This window comes from Bos taurus, chromosome 8 (assembly GCF_002263795.3).
Source record: "Bos taurus isolate L1 Dominette 01449 registration number 42190680 breed Hereford chromosome 8, ARS-UCD2.0, whole genome shotgun sequence".
In the NCBI taxonomy this organism is placed as follows: Eukaryota; Metazoa; Chordata; class Mammalia; order Artiodactyla; family Bovidae; genus Bos; species Bos taurus.
The window spans coordinates 84,277,582-84,294,606 of NC_037335.1; the positions used below are offsets into that span (position 1 = coordinate 84,277,582).

At 45.0% G+C, this 17,025-nt stretch overlaps 1 protein-coding gene across 2 annotated transcripts in view; it reads right to left on the reverse strand.

Annotated features, from left to right (window-relative positions):
* BICD2 (BICD cargo adaptor 2) overlaps positions 1-17,025 on the reverse strand; it is a 55,881-nt gene that overhangs the window by 21,557 nt on the left and 17,299 nt on the right. For both annotated transcript variants that reach the window (NM_001206475.1, XM_005210419.5), the window contains exon 2: positions 1,671-1,883. In NM_001206475.1, the coding sequence (NP_001193404.1) occupies positions 1,671-1,883 (213 nt within the window). The remainder of the gene's footprint in view (positions 1-1,670; positions 1,884-17,025) is intronic.

Sequence of the window (17,025 nt, forward strand, 5' to 3'; positions counted from 1 at the left end):
CCTAAGCCAGACATCACAGGGTGGAAGGACGGGGGTGGGTCAGAGGGCACAGCACAGCTGGCCCCTCAGTCACTGAACTGGACAGCAGCAGGAGCAGGCACCAGCAGGGAAAGGCCTGCGTGTGGAAGGGGCATTTCCTGTGGAGACTGTGCAGAGCCTGCTTATCTGGATCACTCCAAGACAGGTGCAGGCTGGTGCTCCTCAGGGGCAGCGCTCAGTGTTGAGCTCTCAGGATCTAGGCTCCTCAGCCTCAGTACAGGCCTCCTGTAGGAGCCGGCCTCCAGGGCATAGCCCCAGAGGGGTTCCACACAGCAGCTCAGGCAGAAGTGGCAGGACCAAGACGAGCAGAATAACTGGAGAGGGATGGCAGCAGAGCACAGGCAGAGCCAGCAATGGTGGGGACACTGACCAGGGCTCTAGTCTGAGTAGGCGGTGACGGAGAGCCTCCACTCCAACCAAGAACCTGGCATGGCTCCATAGTGCCTGCCTGACAGTGATCAGGGGCACACAGGCAGGGCCTCAGGAGAAAATGTACTGAGGATGTATGGGGGTGGGGAGTCGAAGGCTTCCTCCAGAAGCACTAACAGGAACGGCAGGAAACCTGACCCCACCAGACGGGTTCTTCAATAGCAGCATGTGGGACTGGCTTAGTTCATTTCCTGGCGCCAAAGCCAGTAGTCAGCAAGTCCCCTGCCACTCCTCTGAGGAAGAGGGAAGCTGCAGAATGAGTCTGGGCTGGGGAGAGCATCTGCATTGACTCTTTTAGAAAAGGGCTCGTAGCTGGCCATGAGGCTAGCCTCCCCCTTAGGTGCTCAAATCTACAGCTCTGATAGTCCCTTCTCCCCACCCTAACCAGAGAGCTCCTGTGTGAAGATATGAGATCGTGCACTTCTCCTGAATTCAAGCCAAGTTCCTCCCCAGCCCACAAGTCTTGGTGACCTCTGATCCCAAACCAGGATGGATGACCACTTCCCACTGCTGCCAGTTCCTGGGCTCTGTCCCAAACCTTGCCAGTGTCCCTCCCACCCCTGTGGAACCCTGATTGCCATATACCATCCCATCTGAGGTGTCGACCTCAGAGCTGACCACCACTCAGAACCATCTGCTGTTCTGGTCAACCCCTCCCCACCCCTATGGAGAACAGAGGTTAACAAGGCCCTTCCTGATGAGAATTTGGGGATTCTGACAGTAGGGTACCCTAAAGCCACGGCCAGGACTACAGCTCAGGTAGACGTCTGGTCATGCTGCTCCCCTGCTGCTGCTGCCCCACCCCACCTTGGGAACACTGGCCCAGCCTCCCACCTCTCTCAGAGGGTACTGGCTGCCCTTCCCCTCCATCTGCCCAGGCCTCTGACGGCCAGGCCCCTGTTAGGGGCCAAACTGATCCTCAGAGCTGTTTGTAGTGGCCTCCCTCTGACTTTATTGTCCCAAGCTGGGAGGTAGACACTATAATTACACTGCTCACATGAGGAACCCAGGACGCACATCACCCCAAGTGCAGAGATGGGACCCTGCCATCCCCAGACCTTTCTGGACCACCATGGACCACAAGAAGTTGGGGTAAAACAATCTGTGGGTGGCCCTGACCCCCGCCCCCTGCCAGGGAGCACTTACTTGTTTTCCCACCACCCACCTAGAGTCAAGCAAACGGCCCCAGTTTCACTGGTTACCTCCTTCAGCTCCTGAGCCACTGAGGCCAGACGCTCATTCTCCGACTGCGTGTTGGCAAGCACGTTGCGCAGCTGCTTCAGCTCTGTCTGCAGCTCTAGCACCTTGCGTACATAGTACTGCTCCTTGGAAGCTGACTCCTGGATCAGACTCTCCTCTCGGCTCTCGCCATCTGCAGCCACCTTCTTATGGTTCGTGTGGGCCTGTCCAAATGCCTGTAGAGGATGAGATGCTCTTGAGAGAGAGCCTGGAGGCAATCCTGTGGCCAGACATGCAGAGGAAAGTGGGGGGACTTTTCCCACAGGAGAAGCAAGATACCCAAGTGCGACATGAGGGCTATGAAGTTACAGAAAATCTGGGGGTGGGGCTGATGAGGAGCCCTGGTAGGATAGGATGGTGGGAGTGGCTGGAGGAACTGGGACAAGGCAGGGATAGGAGGTCCCAGCCACTGTCTCTGCCAGCGTGGCCCCCATCAGCAAACAGACCCCTGTCCTGGGTCCCAGCAGGGAAGCCCCCAGCACTAGGGTGGGTCTGAGGTTCTCCTCCAGATATGGAAACCAAGGTTCAGGCAGTGCCCTTCCCTTGATTGATCCTGATTCACTCATCCTGGAAGACACCTATACCAGGGGAGGCCTGAGAAGGTGAGAGCCCAAGCCCGGTACAAGTGAAGCTTGTGCCAACTGATCCCCACATGTGTCCTAATTGGGAGACCCTGCCCACCTGCCCAGGACCTGGGCACAGAGCTGAAAATACCCGAGGGGAGAGGACCCACCACCCCCAGACCCAGCAAGGGCTTTGGGCTCTAAAAGCAAAGGATCTTGCAGTGGCTCAGGGAGTAGCCCCCATGAGCAAAGTACAACCAGAACTGGTGCTGGTCTGCCCAAGTCCATGCCCCAGGTCCCGGCCAGCTTGGACGCACCATCATGCCCTGTTCATCCAGGTGTCACAGCCCCAAGCGAGCACCTTTGCTTCTCTTTCCCTCCCACCCTGCGTCATCACAGTAGCCAGGACACGGCCCACATAGGCCTCTAGTGTGCATCCTCCCCAGGGACCCCATCCTCACTGGCCACCCCACGCGGACCTCTGAGGGGGAGACCCTGTCTCTTTACCCTGGTCCTCACTGGCCACCCCACGCAGACCTCTGAGGGGGAGACCCTGTCTTTTTACCCTGGTCCTCACTGGCCACCCCATACGGACCTCTGAAGGGGAGACCCTGTCTCTTTACAGGGCTCCTGGCTCACAGAAGGAAAAAAGAGAGAGGGCTACTAAAGAGCAAGGAAAATGATGCCTTTATTTCTTGAGAGAAATACAAACATTTTCATTAATTTATTATTTAATATGAAGTCTAGAAATCCAGTCTAAGAAAACAACTGGGAAAACATACAAAGCTATGTATATAAGCAAAGCTCATATGTATATGAGCAGGACTATGTGTAATATAAAAGATAAAAATGTAGAAAGCGACTTGATTATCTATCTGAATAAAGTAGGGTAGGGTCAGGTCAGGGTAACTGCTCTCCCTCCCAAGAGTGGGCCTTGTTCATCTGCTCCCAGCCACTGACAACTTGCTCTGTGAAGACATAGGTTCCTTTTTAAATCAAGTCAGCTCAGCTCTCTCTCTCTGATTTCTGTTGCTGTCCTCTACTTCCTCCATCCTTGTCCCAGGGAAAAACCAAAGCACAAATCCGTGTCTAGGCAGGACCTGCCACATCCTGGGTGGCAATCCCAACTACCAGTTTGCATGCCACAACTAAAGATCCTGCATGCCACAACAAAGACTGAAGATTCTGCATGCCTCAACTAAGTCCTGGTGCAGCTAAGCAAACAAATAGTAATTAGGGGGGCAAAAAAAGAAAAAAAGGAAGAGGTTTTCAATAAATTGTGCTAGAACCGATAGAAACCCACACGCAAAAGAATGAAGTTGAATCCCTTTCTTACATCATATATAACAATTAACTCAAAATAGATGAGAGATCTAAATGGAAGACCTAAAACTACAACTCTCAAAAGAAAATGTGGGTAAATCCTCATGACCTTGTTGCCAACGGGATCTTCCTTGCAGCACCAAAAGCACAAGTAACATAAGAAAAAAACAGATAAACTGTACTTCATCAAAATTCTAAATCTGTGTATCAAAGCATACTATCACATGAAAAGACAACCTACACAATGGTAGAAAATGTTTTCAAATTTTTGTATTTGGTAAGCGTCTAGTATCCAGAACATATAAAGAACTCCTATAACTCAACAATAAAAAGATAAACAAATCAATTTAAAAAATGGACAATGGACCTGAATACATGTCTCCAAAGATTTTTAAAAATGGCCAATCAGCTTATTAAAAGACACTCACCATCAGCAGATACGAAAATGAAAGTCAAAATCACAAGAAGATAGCGCCTCACACCCACTAGGATGGGTATAATCGAAAATTTTTTTAAAGGAAAATAACAAGTGCTGGTGAAGGTATGGAAAAACTGAACCCACTGCTAGTGGGAATATAAAATGGTATTGTGGAAAACAGCCTGGTAGATCCTCAGAGAGTCAAACACAGAATCACCATATGATTCTGCAATTTCACTCCTAGGCACAGACTCGAGAAAAATGATAATATACATTCACACAAAAACTTGTACACAAATCTTCATAATAGCCAATAAGCAGAAAAAAACCAAATGGCCACCAACTGATGAAGGGATAAATAAAACTGTCTACACATACAATGGAGTATTATTTGGTAATAAAAAGAAATGAATTACTGACACATGGAACAACATACATGAACCTTGAAAATATTCTGCTATGTGAAAAGAGCAAGTCGCAAAGGGCCACATATTGTATGCTTCCATGCATATGAAATATCCAAAACAGGCAAATCTAGAGATCGAAAGCATACGAATGGTTGCCCATGGCAGGGGGTGGAGTTGCGAGGTTGGAGGGGGTGACAGTTAAAGAGGTATCTTTTGGGGCTAATGAAAATATTCTAAAATTAGTTGAGGAGACAGATGCACAACTCTGAATACACTAAAAGTCAATGAATTGTACATTTTGAGTGAATTGTACGGTACATTGAATTATACTAATAAACTGTTACAGTTGTTTTAAGTTAAAGCATGGAAGAAGATAAAGCACACTAACACTCCTCAAAAGAAAGCTGGAATGTCTCTATTAATATCAGATAAAGTAGGTATTTTATATATCTTTTATATATTTTTCAATGCAAAGAATATCATCAGAGACAAAGAGGATCATTTCATAATAATTAGTCTAAGTCACAAAGAGAACCTTACAATTCTAAACATTTATGCACTTAATAACAGAGCTTCAAAATATATGAATAAAAAACTGGTAGAACTACAAACAAAAATAAGACAAATCCAAAATTATAGTTGGGAGAGTTCAACACCCAACTCTCATTATTCCTCTCAATATTTCATAGGACAAGGAGACAGGACATCAATAAGGACACAGTAGACATGAACCGCACAATTAACTAGCCTGATCTAACTGGCATGTCTAGAATCTCCAGCCCAACAGCAGCAGCACATTCATTCTTTACAAGGACACATGGAACATTTACCCAGACAGACCATACTCTGGGTAAACGAAACACACCCCAGAAGGATTCCGGCCATACAAAGATTTGTTTTGACCACAGGAAATTAAAAAAGAAATCAATAATGGAAAGATTTCTAGAAAATCCCTAAATGTCTGGCAACTAACGAACACATCAAAGAAGAAACCAAAAGTGAAACGAAGTATTTTTAACTACATGAAAATGAAATGAGTATGAGAATTGGCGGGATGCCATTATGGCAAGGACTTAGTAGAATATTTATAGCATTAAATGACTATGTTTTAAAAAAAAAACTACCAATCTAATCAATAACCTCAGCTTCCATCTTAAAAATTACACCAGGTATTGGGCACAAAGCTCATGGTGCAGCTAAAAGCCCTGTGAGGCTAAGCCCTTTTAAGAGATAAGAAGACTGAGGCTCACAAGGCTAAGAGCTTAGCCCCATGTACACAGCTGTTAAGAAACCCATGCTCACCCCAGCTCACCATGCCATAGTTTTCTCTAGACAACACTCCTCCAGGCCTTTGCCCAATGGTCTCTGGGCATTCTACAGGCCAAGGGATGAAGGCCTTCAAGTCCTGCCTGAGGGCTACCGTGTTTCTCACCTCCCAGACACAAGTTCTGTACTGAACACAGACCCTATAAACCCCACTGGAGCATGGTTTTAAACCCTCCTTATAGGCTGTGTGTTCCTTAAGGAAGGAGCTGTTTCTTGTATTTGGCTAGTCTTGGGCCCACATGGTATCTGATTAGAGCTGAGCCAACCCCAGTGAGAACTGCCTCTCCTTTCAGCTGTGTGCTTGTGTATTCACTCACTCGGCTGCTCAACAAACACTGGACAGCACGATGGTGTCTGGAACACATATTGTGTACACCCTGCCTGAAACCCTCATGAACTCTGATCTTCTGGTAGCGGGAGCGTAACTGGCACAACCACTCAGGAAAACTATTATCTACTAACACTAAGCACACATCTGTTCCACGACCCTGCATGTTTATAGGAGCATCATTTACAAAAAGACTCAAGCCAGAAAGTTCCCAAGTTCTGTCAACAGAAGGAAAAATTATGATATAGTCACATTACAAATACTACACAGAAATGAAAATGAGTAAATTGCTGTTATTTAAACAACATAGACGAATCTCATACAACATTGGGTGAAAGAAGTCAGACACAAGAGATATACTGTATGATTCCGTTTATATACACAACTCAGCTGGTAAAGAGGCAGTGGTCCCTTGGGTTGGGGGAGGGCCCTTGAAAGAGGCTTCTGGAGCTAAAGATGTGTCGATTCTTGATCTGGGTGCTCATAATGTAGGCGTGTTCAGCATGTGAAAGTTCACGCTTATGATTTGTGCTCTATATGTTTCTCCTCAGTAAAAAAGTAAAAGCAGAAACAAGAAACAAGGAGCATATGAAATTCAAAGGAAAAAACAGAAATAATAAGGATCAGAGTAGAAATCAATGAAATAGAAAAAAAAAAATAGATAAATCAAAAGCAAGTTCTTTAAAAAACGTTAATCAAATGGATACACTTATATCCAGAATAACTGAGGTAGGGGTAGGTGGAGGGAGCACCACAGGTATTAAGAAGAATAAGGGATATCATGAATAGTTTGATGCCAATAAATATGACAGATGAAATGGAAAAATTCCTTGAAAGATAAAAATTACCAAAGCCCACTCAAGAAGAAATGGATAACCTGAATAGTCCCAAATCTACTAAGGCAAGTGAATTTGTAGTTTAAAACCACAGAGAGAACATTCTGGGCTTCACTGATGAATTCTACCAAACGTTTAAGAAAGACATAAATCCAACATACACAGATTCATCCAGAAAACTGAAAAGCAAGGAAAACTTCCCACTTGACTTTATGAGACCAGCTTTAAACCAAAGACAGTATAAAAATCCACCAATATATAAAAAGGGTAAGGAATTATGATACAGAGGGGCTTATCCAAAGAATGTAATATTGATTGACAATCATTAGAAGAAAAAAAATAAATGTACTTGAGTATATTAAGACAAAAAAAAAATCTATGGGATCATCTCAAAAGCTGCAGGAAAATCTGACAAAATTCAACATTCATCCCTGTAAGCAGTCTCAGCAAACAGAAGGGAGCACCCTCAACCTGATGACATCTTCTAAACATCTGTCAGCTAACATTATTTAATGATGAAAAACAGTCACCTTGCTCTGGTCAACACTGCACTTTTTAAGTTCTCAGCCTACAGTGCCATGAAACAAGAAAAATCAAAGGGATCTAGCCTGGAAAGGAAGAAGTAAAACCATCTTTACTTAGACATCACACAATAGTCTGTATAGAAAATCCAAAGAAATCTACAAAGTTACTAGAACTAATAAGTGAGATCGGCTAGGCTGCAAGACACAAGATTACTATATAAAAATCAAATCTTATTTCTGTATTTGTTTAGGACTAAACAATCGGAAAATGAAAAAAATTTAAACACTACTTACAACAGCATCAACTGTATTAAATGTTTATACTTAAGTCTGGCAAAAGATATACAAGACCTATACATTAAAAGCCACAGAATACTGCTGAGAGAAATTAAAAAATAGAGATATATTTATTCATGGGCCAAAAGACTCAATATTGTTAAGATATCAATTCTCCACAAATGGATCTTTTAATTCATCATGATGACAATCAAAATTCCAGCATTTCTTTCTGGTGGAAATTGACCATCTCATTCTAAAATTTGTATGGAAAGCTAAGGGACCTAGAACAATCATAATCACTTTGAAAAAGAAAAACAAAGCAGGAGGACTAACTAGCTGATTTCAACATTATAAAGCTATAGTAATTAAGAGAATATTGCTGCTGTTCAGTCACCCAGTCGTGTCCAACTCTTTGTGACCTCATGGACTGCAGCATGCCAGACCTCCCTGTCCCTCAACATTTGCTGAAGTTTGCCAAAGTTCATGTCCATTGTATTGGTGATGCCATCCTGCCATCTCATCCTCTAATGCCCTCTTCTCCTTCTGCCCTCAATCTTTCCCAGCATCAAGGACTTTTCCAGTGAAGTCGGTGGTTCACATCAGATGACCAAAATACCGGGCATACTACCAGCATAAAGACAGACAAACAGCGGTACTGAACAGAATAGAGAATCCAGAAATAGACTCTTATGTACGGCCAACTGACTTGACAAAGGTACAAAGGCAATTTGGTGGATAAGGGATAATCTTTTAATACATGGTGCTGAAGTAAATGAATATCCTTATATTAAAAAATGAACTACCACCCATACCTTACAACATATAGGAAAATTAATTTAAAACAGATCATAGGTTTAAACATTAAAAGTATAAGATTTCCAGGGGAAAACAAAAGAAAATGTCTGTGACTTTGGACATGACCTACAGAAGGAGAAACTGGTAATCTGGACTCCAAAACTATAAGCTTATGCTGTTAGACAGGTAAGAGAATGACGTGATAGACTGGGAAAAAGTGTTTGCAAATCACACATCTTTTTTATTAAGGACTAAGATCTGGAATATAAGCTCAGTAAGAAAAATAATCCAATTAAAATTGGGCAACAGAAAGTTTATGCCTCTTCTTGTCTTAACATGAAAGAAGAATACCATGTTCAGTTCAGTTCAGTTCAGTCACTCAGTCATGTCCGACTTTTTGTGACCCCATGAATCGCAGCATGCCAGGCCTCCCTGTCCATCACCAACTCCCGGAGTTCACTCAAACTCATGCCCATCGAGTCAGTGATGCCATCCAACCATCTCATCCTCTGTCGTCCCCTTCTCCTCCTGCCATCAATCCCTCCCAGAATCAGGGTCTTTTCCAATGAGTCAACTCTTCGAATGAGGTGGCCAAAGTAATGGAGTTTCATCTTCAGCATCAGTCCTTCCAATGAACACCCAGGACTGATCTCCTTTAGAATGGACTGGTTGGATCTCCTTGCAGTCCAAGGGACTCTCAAGAGTCTTCTCCAACACCACAGTTCAAAAGCATCAATTCTTCGGTGCCCAGCTTTCTTCACAGTCCAACTCTCACATCCATACATGACCATTGGAAAAACCATAGCTTTGACTAGATGGACCTTTGTTGGCAAAGTAATGTCTTTGCTTTTTAATATGCTGTCTAGGCTGGTCATAACTTTCCTTCCAAGGAGTAGGCGTCCTTTAATCTCATGGCTGCAGTCACCATCTGCAGTGATTTTGGAGCCCATAAAAATAAAGTCTGACTGTTTCCACTGTTTCCCCATCTATTTGCCATGAAGTGATGGGACCAGATGCCATGATCTTCGTTTTCTCAATGTTGAGCTTTAAGCCAACTTTTTCACTCTCCTCTTTCAACAAGAGGCTTTTTAGTTCCTCTTCACTTTCTGCCATAAGGGTGGTGTCATCTGCATATCTGAGGGGCTGCTGATAAATGAGTGGGTCACAAATCTCATGACAGGGAGATTTGTCCTAATAGTCCTATATTCCTCTACTCATTAAAAAATGTTACATCCCAAATACTAATCAGATTTATTTAAGCCACTTGTGACAAAAGTACTTAATAAACTATACAATAAACTCTGATGTTTAAAAATGTAACTGATTTTTCTTTCAAAAAAAATTGGCAAACAACTATACTTCAATGAAAATTAATTTTAAAAAATGGGCAGAAGAACTGAACAAATACATCACCTGAGAAGATACACGTATGAGAAAGAATCATATGAAAAGGTGCTGAACATATTAAGTGACAGTTCAGTTCAGTCGCTCAGTCATGTCCGACTCTTTGCAACCCCATGAACTGCAGCTCGCCAGGCCTCCCTGTCCATCACCAATTCCTGGAGTTCACCCAAACTCATGTCCATCGAGTCGGTGATGCCATCCAACCATCTCATCCTCTGTCGTCCCCTTCTCCTCCTGCCCTCAATCTTTCCCAGCACAGGGTCTTTTCCAATGAGTCAGCTCTTCGCATCAGGTGGCCAAAGTATTGGAGTTTCAGCTTCAACATCAGTCCTTCCAATGAACACCCAGGACTTATCTCAAGGGAAATGCAAATAATAATTAAATGAGTTAACCACAACATATCTACTAGAATACTGAAGATTAAAATGTCTGATCCTACCTACCAAGGCTGGATGAGTGGGAAGCAATTAGAGTTCTCCTACACTGCTGATGGGGAATGTAAATGGTACAACCATCTTGGCAAAGAATCTGGCAGATTCTTAAAAAGTTAAGCATATATCTGACCTATGGCACAGCCATCCACTCTTAGGTATTTACCCAAGAGAAATCCAAGTATGTATCTTTGTATAGATACATACAGTAATCTATGTATCTGTAACAACCAAAACAAAACAAACTCAAAACAGCCCAATGACCATCAATAGGAAAGTAGATTTTTTTAAAAATGTGGTATAGCCGCACAATGGAATACCACTCCACAACCAAAAGGGACAGCTATTGACACACACATTAACACAGACACCTCTCACACCAAAAATACAGTATGTGTTGTATGATTCCATTTATGTAAAACTAGAAAATGCAAACAAATGTATATATCGTTGTTGCCTGCAGATGAGGAGGAAAGAAATTACAAATAGGGATGAGGAAACATGTGGGGATGACGAATACCGTCATTATTTCAATTACACTGTCTACTTCATGAGTATGCACCCATATGAAAACTTGTCTAGAGCACAGATTCAAGAGTTGTGGTACACAGGCTTAGTTGCTATGTGGTACGTCGGATCTTCCTGGACCAGGGGCTGAACCTCTGTCTCTTGCATTAGCAGGCAAATTTCTTTACCACTGAGCCACCAGGGAAAACTTGAATACTTTAAATATATTCAATTTATTGTATTTCACTTATACTTCAATAAAGCTAAGAAAACAACTTGGATGTTTCTGAAGCATTCAACCTGGAGACCTCACCCTTGTGCTCACTGCCCCAGCTCACAGGCCAGGAAGCTGAGGGCTGGAGAGGTGGAGACAATCTACGCCCCTGGTCACTCAGCCCACCTGTCTTTCTTCTGACCAAAGCATCCTTACACACCCCATAACATCCTATGTGGCTTGAGTCTATCTCAAAACCTGCCCCCTCAACCCAGGAGGTCCTCAGAGCAGCTAAATGTACCCCTGACTGCAGTGTCCAGCTGTGGATATGCTTGTCTTTGCCTCTCCACAAACCTCCCAGGCTGGTGCTTTCTGGAGGGCCTCACAAGTTCCCGGGCAGCTTGGGGACCCAGTTTTGGTCTCCACCCCAGGCCTGCCCACGATATTCCCTGACCACTGACCTCCTGGATCACAGGGTGCCTGTATGGGCTCTGAGGTGGCAGTGGCAGTGCCTTTGTGATGTCCCCACAGGGCTGCGCCAGCTGTAAGCAGGCTAACGCTGTTTCGACACAGGATTGCAGACCACACCCTCCCCACTGCTGTGTATCTTCCAAGGTCCAGTGAATACAGATGTGAGGTCATGCCTGGCCTTGCTTCAAGTACATCCGCACTCACGTGGACACTTGGAGCCAGAAGCAAACATAGTGGGGGAGGTTACATGTGCCAAATGGGAAGGGTGCCCAGGGCAAGCTTCAGGCCAGGAAGTGAAGTTGGAGGCCTCCAGAGGCAGATTTCAAAGCCAAACCTGGTGGGAAGAGAGGTCACAGCTCAGGAAGTAGTGTGAGCACATGCCAGGCAGGAGGTCCCAGGCTCTCAGGCAAGCATCAAGAGCCGCTTTCTGAGAAGGGGGCAGCTAGGAGACTCAGAGTGGGGAGCAGAGGAGCCGGGTGGGGATGGGAGTCAGGTCTGGGGGCTTCCCCCAAGTGACCTGGCAGACCACCTAGCTTCTGTGGAGTGGGAACAGCGGTGAGAGCTCAGGGATCAGGGCACCTGTACACTTGGGTAAATGAGACCTGGGTCACCCTGACCCTCCCGTCCTCAAGGCCTGAAGTCTCTCTGCAGGAGGCCTCAGAGACAAGACAGGATGAGTTCCTGTCGCAAAGCTCTGGCTCTGGGTCAGCCCTTCTTGCTGCCCAGTGCAGCCACCCACCTCAGTATGTTGAGGGCGGCATGGTTCAGAACACAAGCACCCAAAAAGTAGGACACAAAGGGGACAGAACAGGTGCAGGGCCCCTGAGCTGCAGTTTCAACTAGGGTCGTGCCGAGAGCGAGGCAACTAGGGGACCATTTATGAGGGTGGTGTCGGGACAGGGATGAGACTCCCATGAGGACATTCAAGCAACAAGCCAAATCTTTGCTTCCACTAGAGGCTGGGACACACCAGTGGACAGGTATCCCCCCTCCTGCCTCAAGAGGAACCAACGCCTCCAGAGCCAGCACTTCTGACTAGCGTCAACACGCTGAGATACCCAACAACCCCTGGCCCCATGCTATGCTATCCAGGACCAGATCCAAGTCTCCACCAGATACTCAGGCCCGCACTACCCTGACAAGGCCCAGATTCAGAGATAGACGCAGGACAAAGAAGCAGAAGTAACAATTACAGATAACAGGCTTCCTCTGACCACCTGATGAGAAGAATGGAGGTCAGCACGATGTAGCCCTGTGGCCCATGTTTGGTCCAAGTCTCGTTCTGCTACTAAAGCTGTCTTGGAACAGAGCTAAACGGGAAAGCTGAAGCAGGCTAGCATGATGCTGGGGCCTCTGCCACGAGTCCATGGATGTGAGGTCCACACAGCTAGCAGCCTTCATGGCCTACACTAGGGTCAGCAACTAACGCAGACTGAGAGTCTGGTGTCTATAGGGAGTTCATGGACTTTCCAGGCAAAAGGCTCCATCTGCCTCTCCCTAACCTGCCTGGCTGGAGAAGGCAATGGCAACCCACTCCAGTACTCTTGCCTGGAAAATCCCATGGACGGAGGAGGCTGGTAGGCTGCAGTCTGTGGGGACGCGAAGAGTCGGACACAAATGAGCGACTTCACTTTCACACATTGGAGAAGGAAGTGGCAACCCACTCCAGTGTTCTTGCCTGGAGAATCCCAGGGACGGCGGAGCCTGGTGGGCTGCCATCTATGGAGTCGCACAGAGTCGGACACGACTGACGCAACTTAGCAGCAGCAGCAGCAGCAACCTGACTGGCTAAGGGCACGGGTCCCACAACACTGTTTTGGGAAAGATCTATGGTGTTCTACTTAACTTACTGGGAGTGACAAATCCTTCGTTTCCCATTCTTTGGCTTGGCTGAGTCTTTTGGCCCAAAATCCACCAAGAGTTACCAGTTTTTCAGGTGACAATTTGATGTAGCAGATGCAACACATGCCAAGCCAGGAGAACCAGATTGAGCATTCCCAGGATGTTAGGTGTGCTTCCAGGAAGCAGTTTTCACAATGAAGCTGGGGTTTGGGATTCTCAACTTCCTTGTTGTTGGAATTCCTCGGCTGATCCAGCCCCACCCTCCCACAGCAGTTCCCATAGCTTCCTGAAGGGCTAGCAGCCTGCAACAGGGTGGGGGCATCCCGGAAATTCCCAACTCCTATCAGCTGCCCATCCTGGCCCCTCTGCTGGGCTTGCTGCCTAATCCTTTTCCTGGGATCAGGGACTGGGGACCATCATTATGTGCCTACCCCACAATGTCTTCCTGTGCCACCAGTAGCTTCACAAGGACCTTTCAAGAGCATGCTTCCTGAGTGTCTGGCCTCGGGAGGGTGCCGCTGGTACCAAGAGAGCCCACACTGTCAGGCCCTCAGGACCCAATTCTGTCCCAGCTAGGACTACAAACCCTGACATCCTTAGGAACCACATGAATGGACAGAATCACCTCCTACCCTCAGCTCACCAATGGTCTTGGTTACTGTATCCAGTGATTGTCAGCACTACATCCTCTCTATCCCCAACCAGAATCAGGGGCCCCTAAAACATCCCTCACTTCTTTTCTGGTTCAAAGTGGTGTCCCTACCAGAACCTCACCCTGGGAAGCAGCTCCTCAGAGCCAGTATGTGCTGAGTACCCCAAGGGGCAGAGTGCCAGCCTGGGGCAGAGCTGGGCCACCAGCAGCTGGTGCTCAGGGAAGGAGGAGTCCCTCCAGTCATCATTCCACATGGTCACCATCTGCTGGCACACTTGGGCCTGCTGAACCTGTCAGCCCAGGCTCAGCCACACCTCAGCCACAGAGCACTTACTAATCAGTTGAAAGCTTTAATTGTCTGCTGATCTGAGGAAGGGAAGAGCAGCCTTGGGAACTGGCCTCTCTCCCAAACCTTAATTCAGGGAGCTAGGTAGGGAAGAGGAACCAGTAACTCAAGTTCAATGCAGGCTGTCGCAGACAATATTCAACAGATATTGACTGCTGATGGCTTCCTCTCTACCCCAAAACTAGTACATACAAAGCACGGGGCTTAAGCCCTTGCTTGAGTTAAAAGGGCGTCTGGCAACTCTGAGGACTGGAAAGAAGACATGATGGGAAGACCTGCGAGACGGGGCCACATGTAGGCATTACCCTATGGCTAGCTCCCTCTGTGAGGCTGTCAGCCCCAAGAAACCACATCAGCCTCACTCATCAACCTCAAAATGGGACTCAAGTCTGTGAATTGTATACAGATAACAAGTCCAATACTTTGGCCACCTGATGCAAAGAGCTGACTCATTGGAAAAGACTCTGATGCTGGGAGGAATTGAGGGCAGGAGGAGAAGGGGACGACAGAGGATGAGATGGCTGGATGGCATCACCGACTCGATGGACGTGAGTTTGGGTAAACTCCGGGAGTTGGTGATGGACAGGGAGGCCTGGCATGCTGCGGTTCATGGGGTCGCAAAGAGTTGGACACAACTGAGCGACTGAACTGAACTGAACAAGCTCTATGATATTATCATGAGATAAAGATTTTACAGCACCAACCAAAAAACACAGACTGGCTGGGCAGATGAAAACAGATGAAAAATGCATGTGCTCCAGTTACCACATCACTCTGCTTGACCCCGCCAAACTGTATTTAATTATGTCATATTGTTAATCATGCTCCCATTATGGCTTGCAATTGTAATTATCTTTTATTTTTTGTCTGGCGATTGATTGTGAAAACTGATAAACACCTTTTACTACTGTGATTATGTAACTATTACTTAACACCATTGAATCATGACTGGTCAACAGAAAAAAAACAACTCTATATTACCAAAACTAGGACTTAACAGAAAAACCTGTAATCACTTTTTAAAATCCAGATGCATATCAGAATTATCTTGAAAATTTTTGAAAAACACAAATGCCCACATATTGCTTTTTTTCTTCCAGAGCTCCAGATACGTTTCTAATGAGCAGCCATGTTTAAAAACAACTCGACTATATGAGGTTCTTTTACTTTTATCTAGTTTCTCACTTTTTCTATTTCATAGTCAGTGCTCTTATTTCATTTAGCTTATGTTTTCCAATTTCTCCATCTCTTCTTTTTTTTTAATGCTTTATCTCAAGCTTTTATCATATGTAGTAGAAAAACTCTTGCATCCATATATATAAGTAATATGTATATGTATTTTGGAAAACTTATGAATTTTTGCCCAACTAAAAAACATATGACATTTTGATTCTACTTGTCTTAGTATGAATAGAATGCTAGATTCCTAATTTAAAAAAAATAGGTATGCCAACAAGCAACAAAGGTTTACTGTATAGCGCATGGAACTAATAGTCAATATCTTTTAATAATCTATAATGGAAAATAATTTCAAAATAACATATATGTATAACTGAATCACCTTGCAGTGCATCTGAAACACTGTAAGTCAACTACACTTCAATAAAATACATGTATTAAGAAAAAAATATATATCAGTATGCACCCAAACACATGGAATATGATCTCTTAAATACTGTCTGTATCAGAGAGGGTATACAAAACAACAGAAAACCAAGTAAACAAAAAGTAAAAACATTTCATATCAGAACTTGGGGATCACCGCCAAAGCATTACTGTGTTGGGGGAGGGATTATACTATAAATACATACTAATGATAAAAATAGCAACTGAACAAAGAGATGAGGCAAAAGTCTCACAAAGAGGAAGTGACATAACAAAAACCCCAAACAAAAGAAAAAAAGCCACTAAGTTAGTTTATTTTCTCAATCTGATGATGATTATATACATATGCAAAAGCACAAGCCCCTAAACCAAGGAGCTGCAAGCCAGTCCCTTACCATCACCACCATCACCACAACTTCCCCCGCCCCCACCGGCTGCCCCACCCGCCAGGACTTTGCACTGTGGCAGGGCTGGAAATCAGGCTGGAAATCAGAACTTCTCTGTCCACTCACAGCAAAAGACAGGATGTGGGGAGGGAAGGGTGGCTCAACAGACACCTTGTAACTCACAAATTCTTCCTTCAAGAGCCGGGGGTGGGGGAGTGTCCCAGGTCACCTGGGCTGACTATGCATGCAGAAACCTGGGTGAGATCTCAGCACACAAAAGTCAAGAGTTCACCTGGAGAAGCACTCACTTGCCCCAGGAACACAAAACCAAAGGCATTAACTTAAACAACTTAAAAATATTGATTTGGCATCTACCTGCATAGTAAGTAAACAATACAGTATGTCAGAAAGTGAACTATCAACATTTCTGCTGCAAACTAATGTTAAGAAAGGATGCAAGAATGTCATTTGCACTAAGATGCTTTCAACCTGTTCCTCAACATGAATCTTAGAAAAATGGTTGTGTAACTTTCTTTCTTAATTTCATAGAAAGAGCACCTACAGCTACAGTAAATCTACCTAAACAGATTTAAAATGAGAGCCAACTTAACAAAGAACAGAATGCATTATTAAAAAATGGACAAGCACTGGAGTCGCTCTA